This window comes from Hyaena hyaena, unplaced genomic scaffold (assembly GCF_003009895.1).
Source record: "Hyaena hyaena isolate Hyena2069 unplaced genomic scaffold, ASM300989v1 scaffold_120, whole genome shotgun sequence".
Taxonomy (NCBI): Eukaryota; Metazoa; Chordata; class Mammalia; order Carnivora; family Hyaenidae; genus Hyaena; species Hyaena hyaena.
Window position 1 is genome coordinate 898,091 of NW_024080752.1, and position 13,147 is coordinate 911,237.

A 13,147-nucleotide genomic window follows, 5' to 3' on the forward strand; every position below is an offset into this window, starting at 1 on the left:
CATTGAGAGGGGCCGGAGGAGAGGCCCTCAGAGGAGGTGCCAAAGGGGCACAGAGAGGCAGTTGGGAAGGGCTAGAGGCCAACCCGGCCTGTGGACTGCTGAAAATCTTTTTAGAGGAGGGCACTTAGGATCCTGGGGTAACACCATAGACAGGTTAGATTAACTGGGGTTGGAGTTGGGGCCATATTGCTGCCAGCTGGCTTCCTCCCAAGCCCTAGAGATCTGGCTGAGCAGGGATCTGCATTTCCCAAATTGCCTGCTGAGAAAAACCATGCAGGTCAACAGCAGGTTAAAAATACGGGTCCTGGGGCGCCTGGGTGGCTCAGTCAGTTGTTCCACTTCAGCTTAGGTCATGATCTCACGTTCATGCGTTCGATCCCCATGTCAGGTTCTATGCTGGCAGCTCAGAGCCTGGAGCCTGTTTCAGATTCCATGTCTCCCTCTCTCTCTGCCCCTCCCTTGCTCATGCTCTGTCTCTCTCTGTCTCAATAATAAATAAACTACAAAAATTTTTTTTAAAAAATACAGGTCCTAAAACTATAGATACAGTTCCTGGAGATCTGGACTGGGCAGGACTGCAGTGGGCCAGGAATTCTGATGAGGGGACAAGTTGGGGGAAAGCTCTAAGTGAATCTTTTTGTCTCTGTGGATCCTTTGCCAGAACATAAGGCTAAACCACTCACCCTCTCACCCGTGATAGGAGAGAAATCAGTCTTTAAAGCATAACACAGAACCTTCATTCTCTAGAAGGGATGTGGCTGGAGCCAGGCTGGCCTTCAGGACTGATCAGTCTCCACAGCAGGCTGACTCATGGCCATTTCTAGTGAAAAAAATGAAGTTAGTATGTTTGTTTCATTGTATAAAGGATACAGACCCTCTAGTGAGGAGACGGGATCAGGAATGATGCTCTAGTTCATTTAACCACGTAAATAAAGACAACTAAACCTAAGTATGATACGAACATTTATGCAAAGATTGCGATAACCAAAAATGCCTATCTTTGAACCGAATACACCACTGGTGAACACTTAACCTTGAAGCAGAGGTCACCCTATCTGTGCTCCCCAATAATAGGTGTCTTCACACCCCTACATCTGTACCCATGCCCACACAGAAACTTGAACACAAATGTAGCCCAAAGTGGAACATCTCAAATGTTCAACAGCTGAGGTATGGAAGAACAAACTGTGGCATATCCATACGATGGGATATTGCATGGCAATAAAAAGGAATGGAGTGCTAATTCGTGCCACAACATGGATAAACCTTGAAAACATTATGCTAAGCAAAAGAAGCCAGACTTAAAGGATTATGCCGTATAGGAGTCCATTTATATGAAATATTCAGAATAGGTAAATGCACAGAGACAGAAAGTAGATTGGTGGTCACTTATGGCTCAGGTTGGGATGAACAGGTAGGGACTGCCAAGGGGTATAGGATTTCCTTTGAGGTAATGGGATTAGATAGTGGTGATGATTGCACAACTCTGGGAATGTACTAAAAACCACTGACATATACTTTGAAAGGGTGGATTTTATGGTATGTGAATTATATCACAATTAAGCTGTTAAAAATATATGTGGAAAAAACAGTAGGTAGTCTGTAACTATTTTCACTATTTAAAAAACAACAAAACAAAACAAAGCAACCAGATAGGTAAGGCTCACCAACATGTCACATTTTGACTTTCCGTTAAAAGTGGCTGGACAAATGAGCATGGTAAACCCTGGTTAGTTCATATTAACAATAAAAATTTCTCTGTAGAAAGACTGATACCACATGTTTTTATTCATATGTTGAACAGGAGAAACTTAACAGAGGACTGTAGGGGAGGGAAGGGGAAAAAGTAGTTAAGAAGAGGGAAGGAGACAAACCACAAGAGACTCTTAAATGCTGAGAACAAACTCAGGGTTGATGAGGGGTGGAGGAGAGGGGAAAATGGGTGAAGGGCACGGAGCGGGGCACTTGGGATGAGCAGTGGGTGTTATATGGAAACCAACTTGACAATAAACTATATTATTAAAAAAATTCTCTGTAAAGAACTTTTCCTTTGTGCCAGGCACTGTGCTAAACTCATTGCACACACCAACTCATATAATCCTTGTAATAGCCATATGGTGCAAGTAGGTTATTCCATTTTTTAAGGTGGGGATATTGTGGCTAGGAGAGGTGAATAACTTGCTCATGGTTTCATAGCTTCTAAGTGTCAGAGCCAGGAATTTTAACCAAATATGACTGCAAACTGCCTCCTTGAATCCTGTGGATCAGAAATTCTGTGTGGAGGTTAATTCATTCATTTGCTCTTTGGTTCAACTGATAATTATTAGGAGTCAACCAATGACAGGGCCAGACAATTTACCATTCACCTCCAAGCTACTCCGAATCTAAGGGAAAAACTGCTTGCTGCTAAAATATAATGTTCAAAAAGGTAACATCATGGATCTCTGGCAAATAAAATATGATCACATATCAAAACATTTATTCAACTCAATGAGGGAACCCCATAGATGTCAAAAACGGTTCGGATCAGAGCTTCATGTACAGAGATTTATACTTCCTTTTGACAAAATTCGCTTGGTTCACTATAAATAAATCACTGATGTTGGTAGACCAGGCACATAGCAATACTGCTCGCCAACTCAACCTTCCTAGGGAGAATTCTATTGTTGCCATACTGTCTCCCTGCTGCCATAGCATCTTTGTTCACAGGCCCTAAAACAAGCACTGTCATGGCTAGGTAAAGAAGCTCTCTGACATCCACAGACCACAGAATTTTGTCTACCTGATTATTAAGGGTCTGCTCTGCAGTGGCTGCCCCACTGCCCTTTGGTGGCATTCATATGAGACATGAATATCTTCAGTCTGTACCCCTCCAGAGGGATCTGGCCACATACCTCTTTCTAAGATTTCCTTGTCACCAATCTCCCAATCCTATTCTTTTCAGGGCCCTGACCATCCAGCCAAATCATCAGCAACTGCTCAAGGATCAATATAGATCTGTACTCTGGCCATCTCTCACTCCAGACATAGTGGACAGTCAAAGATTTGGCTTGAATCCCTGCCCAGTGGGAGGATTTTCCTTTACCACTGTCTGCACAGTCAACCCTGAGTGGGGTTGTAATACTACAGCTGTCTCCTCTCATGTGGTACCAGCACATCATACAGACCCATCTGTAATGGGTCCCTCAGTCAACTGATCCTAAGCAATCCGTTGGAGGCCATAGATATGGAATGAGGGAGGCAGCAAAGAAATGAGTTGGTGCTGCAGGAGCCTGTGCCACCTGCTTACACAACTTACTTTATGGATTCCCTGAGTTCAGTCATATATTTCCACTTGATGCTGCTGTGTATGCCCAATGTATATCTAGGTAGGTCAGACAACATCCACAGAATGAGAGCTCAAGCTACATGGTCAGTCCCATGGTTAGCCATTCAGCCTCTGCTGAGGTCCAGTAGCAAGCCAGAAACTGCTTCTTCAAAGGAGGATAGCCATTTGCAGAAGAGAACATAGATTTGCTTTGAAAACCTAGAGGTCTGTGCTGTAATTCTCCTGCTGGAGGCTACATACATATCCCTGTCTGACACATCAAGTATCATGGGATCTATTGGATCATAAGACTCATGTGGTAAAGCAGCTTGTACTGTAGCCTGCACATACTGAAGAACCTTCTCTTGTTTTCCCTGATCCACCAGCCTGGGGATGGGTTGAATTCACACTCATATGTGGTGTATGTTTCTCCAAATTCCAAAAGGGCCTACCAAGTGCCATACCTCTTTTTTCTTGTAAGTGATACAAGATGCAGGAACTCATCTTTCACCCTGGATGGGTTTTTGTTTTTTTTTTTATGCTTTTATTTATTTCTGAGAGAGAGAGACAGAATGAGCAGGGGAGGGTCAGAGAGAGAGGGAGACACAGAATCCGAAGCAGGCTCCAGGCTCTGAGCCAGGTGCCAGCACAGAGCCTGACGTGGGGCCCAAACCCACCAACCATGAGATCATGACCTGAGCTGAAGTCAGACACTTAACCGACTGAGCCACCCAGGTGGCCCTGGATGGGTTTTTTCAACATACTCCAAACCACTAAACCCCCAGAATTTTCACTGCTGTTATCAATTCTGGATCAGTCTAGGTCCAATCATGAGAAAGAAGCCATACAGTATCACGAACAAAGAAAGATTAATATAAGAAGTATTAACTAAAATAGAGGATTGGAATAATGAGGAATAGTCCAATAAAAAGTAAAGAGAATTCTATGCAGTACAGAAGCGGTGGCTACCAGAAGCAGCCAGTATCCTGGAGCTGAGTATTGAACCACTCCTGCTATAGTGGTGGCCTCTTTCTTTACTTCATCAGTAGTCTACATGGTTCTCGAGAGCAGGAACCGCAGGCCTTGCTCTCCATTCCATCTCCAGTGCTAACAGGCTCTGAATGAACAAATACAGCCAGTATTGGCACTCCAGCAGCCTGCAGGAGACTTAACCTATTTATTTCCTGCCGGATGCCAGATCCAAAGAAAGGTATCTCCAACACACACCGAGTGCTTCTGTCCAATTGGGAGATGCTGATAATCCTTGAAAGGGAGTCATCAGTGGAAGGCTATGGGTACCCTTTGTCAAGTTCTCCTTAAAAGGAGGCAAAAATCTAGCCCAACTTCCCAGACTGTCTCCTCCGGGTTCTTAGTGCCCAGGCCAGAGCTAAACAGTAACCCCAGAGAAGTCTCACTCTGTCTTTGATCGCTCTGCGAACGCATGCACACCACTGGGCCTGGCCTTTGGGACCAGAACAAATGCACATGGGATTCCCATTAAAGGCTCCTCTCCGGACCTAGAGAAACAACTTCCGGGCGGAACCGGGGAGGGGCGTGGCGGCCCCTCCCTGGGTGGAGGCGCAGCCCGGCCTAGAAAACAGCGTCGGGTGGGCCCTCCCACCCAGGTTCGGCCATGGCTGACGCGCTGAGGGAGCGCACGGCGCGCCTACTCACGGACTACCTGGAGTTCTGCGCCAGGGCTCCGGGCAGCCCCGCCCGGGCGCCGTCCACTCTGGAGGCCAAGGTGCTGCGCTATTTGGCCACCCAAGTACAACAGAGCCACCAGGGCTTCTTGTCGGATTACCGCGGCTACCGCGGGAACCGCGTGGCGCTGGTGGAGCAGTTGGAGCGGGATTTATTCGCCAACCCCCAAAACGTCAGCTGGGGCCATATAGCAGCGCTCTTGATCTTCGCGGGGACGCTGCTGGAGAGACCGCCACCGGGGACCTACTTGACCCTGACGCCGGGCCAGGAACAGGACCTGGAGTGGAAGACCAACGTTGATGAGGACTGCCAGCACCTGGTGGCTTTGCTCTGCAGTCGGCTCACAGGACGACATCGCGCCTGGCTGGAGGCACACGACGGCTGGGTGAGCGCAGGGCGGACTCGGGGTTCGGGGACCGGGCGGGCAGCAGAGGACGCGCCCACGTGGCCAGCCCCTGAAGGGATCTCGCGGCCTCAGCCCCCTGTGGGGCGTTCCTTTCGGCAAGATTAGGACATTCCGTCTTTCTCCTCTCTTGGTGATGTCCGACTGGCAGAAACCGTCCATGCTAGACGGTTGTCATATTAGCTTATTATGAAGCAGCGGCACACAACCTCATTTGCACACTTTGGCCTTACCCTTGCCGGGTCATAGGGGTTTAAGGATGCGCCCAAGTTGGGTCTGAATACTTTGCTCATATAGAGATTCCCAAACTGGTAGAGTCAGCAGCTGAGTGATTCTGGGCCAGATGGATTCTTTCTCCACTGCCTATTAAACCTTGGGAGAGACAGGCCCCACAGAGATACAGGTTGGAGACCACCAGGCCTAAAACATTAAGAGTGAAAAGGCATCCCCTTGCCTAGGCCGCAACACCGCTCTGGGAGATCTGAGCCCAGGGGTGTTAAGATCGGGCGAAGGCACCCAGTGTGGTACTGACCCCGGGGTCGTTAACTCTCATCCATTGCACCTAGCCCTTATTGGGTGATAACCAGGTGCCCTAGCTTTCAGCTGGAGGTCACTGATCTCTGTGGTGTAAACTAGAGGGGCAGGCCATTGCCTGCAGCTCCCAAATGGATTTAATGATCAAGGAAAGCCCACCACCCTTCAGGAAGAGGGTAGCATGCCTCTCGGTTTCTGAGCTAGATTCCTGTTCCTTTCCTCTCTTCCTTACTGGAGTTGAATCAAAGACTGCAGTGACCCAGGCTATAGAATAAATATAGCCAAACTATTAAAACCGACGATTAAAACAGAAAATCAAAGGGGGGAGCCTAATGGCTCAGTCACTTTAAGAGGCTGACTTCCACTGGGGCGCCCCGGTGGCTTAGTCGGTTAAGCGTACGACTTTGGCTCAGGTCATGATCTCAACGGTTCGTGGGTTCGAGCCCCGCGTCGGGCTCTGTGCTGACTGCCAGCTCAGAGCCTGGAGCCTGTTTCAGTCTGTGACTCCCTCTCTCTCTGACCCTCCCCTGCTCACGCTGTCTCTCTCTCTCCTAGAAATAAATAAAAATATTTTAAAAAAATTTTAAAAAAAAAAGAGGCTGACTTCCACTAAGGTAATGACCTCATGGCTAGTGAGTTCGAGCCCGGGTATCAGGCTTTCTTCTGTCTGGGCAGAATCCCTTCAGATCATCTGTTTCCCTCTCTCTCTGCCCCTACCCTGTGCTCTCACACGCCCACAAATAAACATTTTAAAAAATCCAAGGACTTAAGAACTGCAGGAAACAGCCTCCTGTTGGCAGTTGCCATCACCTATGGTGACGAATTGGATTCCACTTGTGGAGGAGGGGTAGTATCTGAATCAGAACCTTGATCTTCTATGAACAGTCTGAGGTGTTAGCATTAGCTCCTGCTTTCTTCCTGGTGTGTGTGCTGGTCTTCAACCATCCAGGCCTGTGAACCCTAAGAACTCCACCAGAGCCATTTGTCTTAAGACGTCATTTGACCCCTGAGGGCCTTCCGCACCTAAAGAGGAAACTGGGAGGTGGTCATTGTTTTCATTGGCTAATTAACATTGACTAAGGAATAATCCTTTAACGTCAAGAAGCCCATATTCCCCCAAATGAGTAAAGGGGACATGCCCACACGTCTCCCACTACAGTTAAAATGCCACTCTCTGGACTTTGATTCCTTTCCTCTCTTTTTCTGAATGGGGCTGCTTGCTTTATTGTCTCAGGTGATAGTTTTCAAATTAGTGATTTGCCAGTTTCCTGAGTGGCATCTGCCCCTTGCTCAGGATAGAACATGATAGTCTACCTTTTTCTTAGGTTTTTGTTCTTTGAATTTTTTTTTAAAAATTATCTTTTTAATTTAAAATTCCAGTATAATTAACATACATTGTTATTAATTTAGATACACATTAACTCAGATGTACACTATAGTGATTAAAATGTGGAATGCTTCATGAATTTGCATGTCATCCTTGCCCAGAGGCCATGCTAATCTTCCAACTTTAATATAAGTGTTGCCAAAGCAAGCACTTTTTTAAAATTGAAGTATAGTTGACATACAATACTATATACTTTAAAGGTATATGACATTTTGATTCAGCAATTACATACATTATGGAATTCTTGACTTGTCTGTCACCATACAAAGTTATTAAATATTGACCGTATTCTCTGTGCTCTACCTTTCATTCTTGTTTTATTTTATAACGATTAGCTTGTACTTCTTAATCCCCTTGACCTATTTTGCCTATCTCCCCACCCTGCTCCTCTCTGACAACCACCACTTTGTTTTCTGCATTTATAAATCTGTTTCTATTTTTTTGTTCTTTTGTTTTTTAGATTTCACATGTAAATGAACTCCTGTTTTTTGTCTTTCTCTGACTTCTTTCACTTAACATAATGCTTTCTATGTCTATGTTGTTGCCAATGGCAAGGTCTCATTTTTTTCTTATGGCTAAGTAATACTCCATTGTGTATATACCACATTGCCTTTATCCATTCATCAGTCAATGAACACTTGAGTTGTTTCATAGTTTGGCTATTGTAAAGATTGCTATAATGAACGTAGGAGTGCATACATCTTTTTAAATTAATGTTTTTGTTTTCTTCAGGTAAATACCCAGAAGTGGAATTACACTGGGTCATATGACATTTCAATTTTGAATTTTTGGAGGAACTGCTACACTGTTTTCTACAGAGCTGCACCAATTTACTTTCCCACCAACAGTTCCCTTTTCTACACATTCTCAGCAACTCTTGTTATTGCTTGTGTTTTTGATACTAGACATTCTGACTGGGGTGAGGTGACCTCTCATTGTGATTGTGATTTGCATTTCCCTGATGATTAGTGACATTGAGCATCTTTTCATGTGTCTGTTGGTCATCTGCAAGTCTTTGGAGAAATGTCTATTCAGGTCCGCCACCCATTTTTAATCAGATTATTTGGTGGGGAGAGAGACTGGTATCCTTTTAGCTTTTGAAAAAACCAAGTCAAAAGAGGAGTATTCCTGCTGTGAAAAAGTTAAGTGTCTGCTATTTCCTGGTTTCTCCTATGTTGGACTATTTCTTACAAATCCTAACTCAAAGGTTCTTAAGTACAAGTTGCCTCTTGGTCAGTATTTATTTTTTCTACTTTTTAAATTTAGGAGTAATCTTACTATTGAATCCAGAAGCTCCAGTGTGTTTTATTGAGTTCAGATTTGGGGCATTACGAAGCCATCTGATTCCCCTTCTCCCTCCCTCTTGTAGGATGGCTTTTGTCTCTTCTTCTCACCCATGCTGCCATCTTCTTGGAAAACACTGCTGGTCCAGGCTCTTCTGTCATGCGTTACAGTAATGATCTTAATCTACTTCTTGAGAAGATTATCATGAGTTCTAAAATTTTTAATCCATTTCTATCTGCCTAACTGTGACCTGCCAACTGAATTTGAGATGTGAAAGAATAGAACAGAGCAAACCACCCTCTGAGATACTGTCACCTGCATTCATCTAAGGAGTCCTGTGGTGATGACTCAGCCAGCATTTTAACTCCTGGCAGGTATCAGAGGTATTAGGACAAAGGTACAAATGGCTCTTCTTTGAGTGGGAGAAATGGATTCCCAGGGCTTGTTGCTCTAAAATTGCAGAAGAAACTACAAATTCCATTTAGTAGGAAACATGGTGCTTTTTGCTACATTTGGATAAGAGTGACTCTGCATCTCCCGTCTATCCACAATTTGATGTGCTCCTGCTGGTCAGGGGTCAAATAGCAAAAGCGCTCCAAGTCCCAGTTTGACAAGGAATGTAATGTTAAAAACTTTTATAAGGAATTCTTTCTAAATCCTTTGAAATCTAATTTCTAATTCTGCCTTTCTAGATTTTATATACTTATCTTTCTGACTTCAATAAATTGTTAACTATCTTCAGATTTTTAATAAACTTCTATATCTTTTTTAAAATGTTTTCCTTGGGATTCCTTTATTCTTAGGAGTGACTTAAATGGATGAAAATTTTTATTGTCTCTTTAAATACACATATAATTTCTAAAAAAATTTTTAATGTTTTATTTATTTCTGAGCGGGGCGGGGGGGGAGGTACACAATCTGAAACCGGCTCCATGGAGCCCAATGCGGGGCTCGAACCCACGAATCGTGAGATAATGACCTGAGTCGAAGTCAGACGATTAACTGACTGAGCCACCCAGGCGCCCCTAAATATACATATAATTATTTATTTTAAATGTTTAATCAATACAGGAGCTCATAAAAAGTCCTTTTCTTCCACCTTCTACTCTGCAGTCAACCAGGTGATGAAGAGGAAAACTTTACCCTCTTAGGTTCTGTAGCTGAGGACTGTGAATTTAGCAGACAAAAGACCGATTAACGTGTAAAAGCTATATGGATCTTATTTGATGTTTTTATAGGAGACTTAATAGAAAATAAGTGAAAACTTAAAAGAATTGTGTAGATTCAGGGCTTACATAACATTTGCACAAAGAGTGATAAATTGTCAAGCAAGTAGGCAAAGGAAAGGGGTTGGACTTCTAGAGGTGGTATGTTCTGGGGAAAGTGATTGGCGGAAAACTAGTAGAAGATAAGCATTACTTTAGTCAAGTTCATTCAGACTCCTCTTGGTGTGGATCCCTATCTCCAGTGATGAGCCCTCTTCCCTTCTTGGTATAAGAGGGCACCTTTCTCAGGGCACCTGGCTGGCTCAGTTGGTGGAACATGCAACTCTTGATCTCAGGATTGTGAGTTTGAGTCCCATATTGGGGGTAGAGATTACTTCAAAAAATCTTTATAGAAAGGTCACGTTTCTCACAGAAAATTTATGCCATACTTTTAGGCAGAAAAGTGGAGGGCAGGGAACCCTTCCTGTATGTGCCATTTCTCAGTTGCCTTCACTTCAAAATACTATGCCAAAGTTTCATAGTTTGGAGTGACCTGTTGTAATCCACTTCAGCGGTTAACAGCACACACCATTATTCTGCAGCCAGCTGGAATCCACATCCATCTGTCCTTTCTGAGCCCACCCAGAGCTGCTAAGCTTGCCACATCCAAGCAGGGGTACCCCAGGCTAGGTGCTCACCAGAGCTGCCAGCAGCCTCAAGAAAAGCACCAATGAGGACCACAACAAGCTAATCCAAATCTACTTCAACCTCTCCATGACGAAAGCTGTTGCTGATGCTATCAGAACAAGCCTGGGACCAAAAGGATAAAATGATAGAGGACGGGAAAGGTGATATGACCATTCCTATCAATGGCCCCACCATTCTGAAACAAATGTAAGTGTTCCATCCAGCAGCCAGAATGCTGAGGGAGCTAAGTCTCAAGATAAAGAAGCACGAGGTGACACCACATGGGTGGTCATCACTGCTGGTTCTCTTAGACTTCAGTATCAAGCTTTTTCAGAAAGGGATTCACCCAACCATCATTTCCAAGTCATTCCAGATGGAATCAGGAAAGGAGGGTGTTGAAATCTTAACATGTCTTGACCCATGGAACTGTGTGACAGAGAAACTTAAATAATGCAGCCACTTCATTGATCTCCAAGGTTTTCTGTGTTTAAGTCTTCTTTCTCCAGTAAGTAGAAATGCAGCAAGGGAACTGATGGACTCCGCAACTGCTGTTGGTGTAGATCTTAAAGATACCAAAGTAGTCAAGAAACTTTGAGGGCATTGTGCCAAGTAAAATAAGTCAGATGGAGAAAGACAAATACTGATGATCTCTCTTCTAGGTGTAATTAAAAAAAGTTGAAAAAAACAACATCATGGATACCAGGTTGGTAATTACCAGGGGCATATGTGTATGGTTTACATATACATGAGGTATGTATAGTTTATTTATAAACTATATATGGCTTAAATATATAAAGAAACTGGGTGGGACAAATGATGACTGCAGGTTGGTGGAAGGGCTGGTTCTCACCCAAAAGATGACCTAACCAGAGTTGAAAAAGCTAAGATTGGGCTTATATAGTTTTCCTTATCTGCTCTCAAAAACGGATATGGATAATCATATAATAGTTTCCAATATGCCCATATGGGCCCAGTGCTAAGAAGTGAGCCTGTATTCTAAATTCCATGAAGCAAAATTTTAAAGCTGGTTATAATGTTCTCATACAGAAGTCTATTCTTTTTTTTTTTAATTTTTTTTAATGTTTTATTTATTTCTAGGAGAGAGAGAGAGACAGCGTGAGCAGGGGAGGGTCAGAGAGAGAGGGAGTCACAGACAGAAACAGGCTCCAGGCTCTGAGCTGGCAGTCAGCACAGAGCCCGACGCAGGGCTCGAACCCACGAACCGCGAGATCATGACCTAAGTGAAAGTCGGACGCTTAACCAACTAAGCCACCCAGGCGCCCCTATAGAAGTCTGTTCTTAAGAGATGCTCTCAGTGATCTTGCCTTATATTTCCTAAACAGATGAAGATATGGTTGCTGGGGATATTGGAAGAGAAGACACTGACCTCATCTGTTAGACAACTGGATCCAAGCCAGTTGCCCATATTGACCAATTCCCTGATAACATGCTAGATTTGGCTGAGCTAGCTGAGGGGTCAAACTGTTCAACATCACTGGAAAAAAGTTCTCATTGTGCGGGTTCTAACAAAATGGTGATTGAAGAAGCCCAGTGCTCTATTCATGATGCCCTATGTGTTATTTGCTGTTTAGTGAAGCAAGAGCTCTTACGGGAGGTGATGCTCCAGAAACATAGTTGGCACTATGGTTAACTGAATATTCATGAACACTGAGTGGTATGGAATGCTGTGTTCTAATGTAGATGTAATGGAAGTCATTCCATCTACACTAACTGAAGCTGCTGGCCCGAATCCCATTTCGGCAGTACCAGAACTGAAAAAACAGCATGCCCAAGGAGAAAAACTATAGGCACTAATGTCCAAAAGGGTGGTATTTCCAATTTTGGAAGAACTTGTTGTCCACCCATTGCTGGTTTAAGTCAGTGCACTGGTTCTAGCTACTGAAACTCTGCAACATTGTACAAAGTGATGATGTGGCAAAGAGTAATCCAGATAACACTGGCTGCCTGGCATCGTCATGGCCACTGATAGTGTGGCTGGAGCAGGAGACTGCCTTGGTGTTCCTTGTGCTTCCATTTGGCATTTGCTTGAAATGGTATTTATACAATCTAATGAAAATACTAAACACTTGGTTTCAAAAAATAGTATGGTATCCCTCCAGGGCTTACTGGCCATTACAAAAACTGGACCTGCTCTTGTGACTAGTCTTATGAGTCCTTTGTTTTCAGAACGTGCGGCTCTGCCTCACTGTTCCATCCCAGCGTATTGTGCATTGCAGGACAAGCTGATGTAACCTTTCATTGCTCTGTATTTTAGGGTGTTTCTTCTTTAAGCGTTATGAGAAACAGTGTCTCACAGATGTTTTATGCATAGCCATGCATGACTATGTCTGTAGGAGAGAATCCTAGAAAGAAATTCTGCATTAGTTTATATACATTAAACTTACCCCAGGGTAGGGAATGCTTTGCTCTGTACACTCTTGCCAGTATTAAATCATCCTAAATTTTTGCCTTACGGCTTTTTGAGTTTGGGTCTTTTTTGGGAAGGTCATCCTTGTCCAAAGATTATAAAGGAAATCTTCTATGTTCTGGGCCACTGATCAATTTTGGGATTTTTAGTACAGTATGAAACAGGTCTAATTTCTTCTAAGAATTGGTACAAATATGTCAGCATTGCA

The 13,147-nt window shown here is 43.9% G+C and overlaps 1 protein-coding gene and 2 pseudogenes across 1 annotated transcript; 2 read left to right on the forward strand and 1 right to left on the reverse strand.

The window, feature by feature from the left end:
- The first annotated feature begins 4,940 nt into the window (after window positions 1–4,940).
- BCL2L10 (BCL2 like 10) lies at window positions 4,941–9,223 on the forward strand. Its single transcript, XM_039237138.1, has 2 exons — window positions 4,941–5,396; window positions 8,705–9,223. The coding sequence occupies exons 1-2, from the start codon at window positions 4,941–4,943 to the stop codon at window positions 8,825–8,827; spliced, it is 579 nt and encodes a 192-aa protein (XP_039093069.1). The 3' UTR covers window positions 8,828–9,223.
- Window positions 7,392–7,486, reverse strand: LOC120235053 (annotated as a pseudogene).
- An 866-nt stretch (window positions 9,224–10,089) lies between the features above and the next one.
- Window positions 10,090–12,439, forward strand: LOC120235023 (annotated as a pseudogene).
- The last annotated feature ends 708 nt before the right edge of the window (window positions 12,440–13,147 follow it).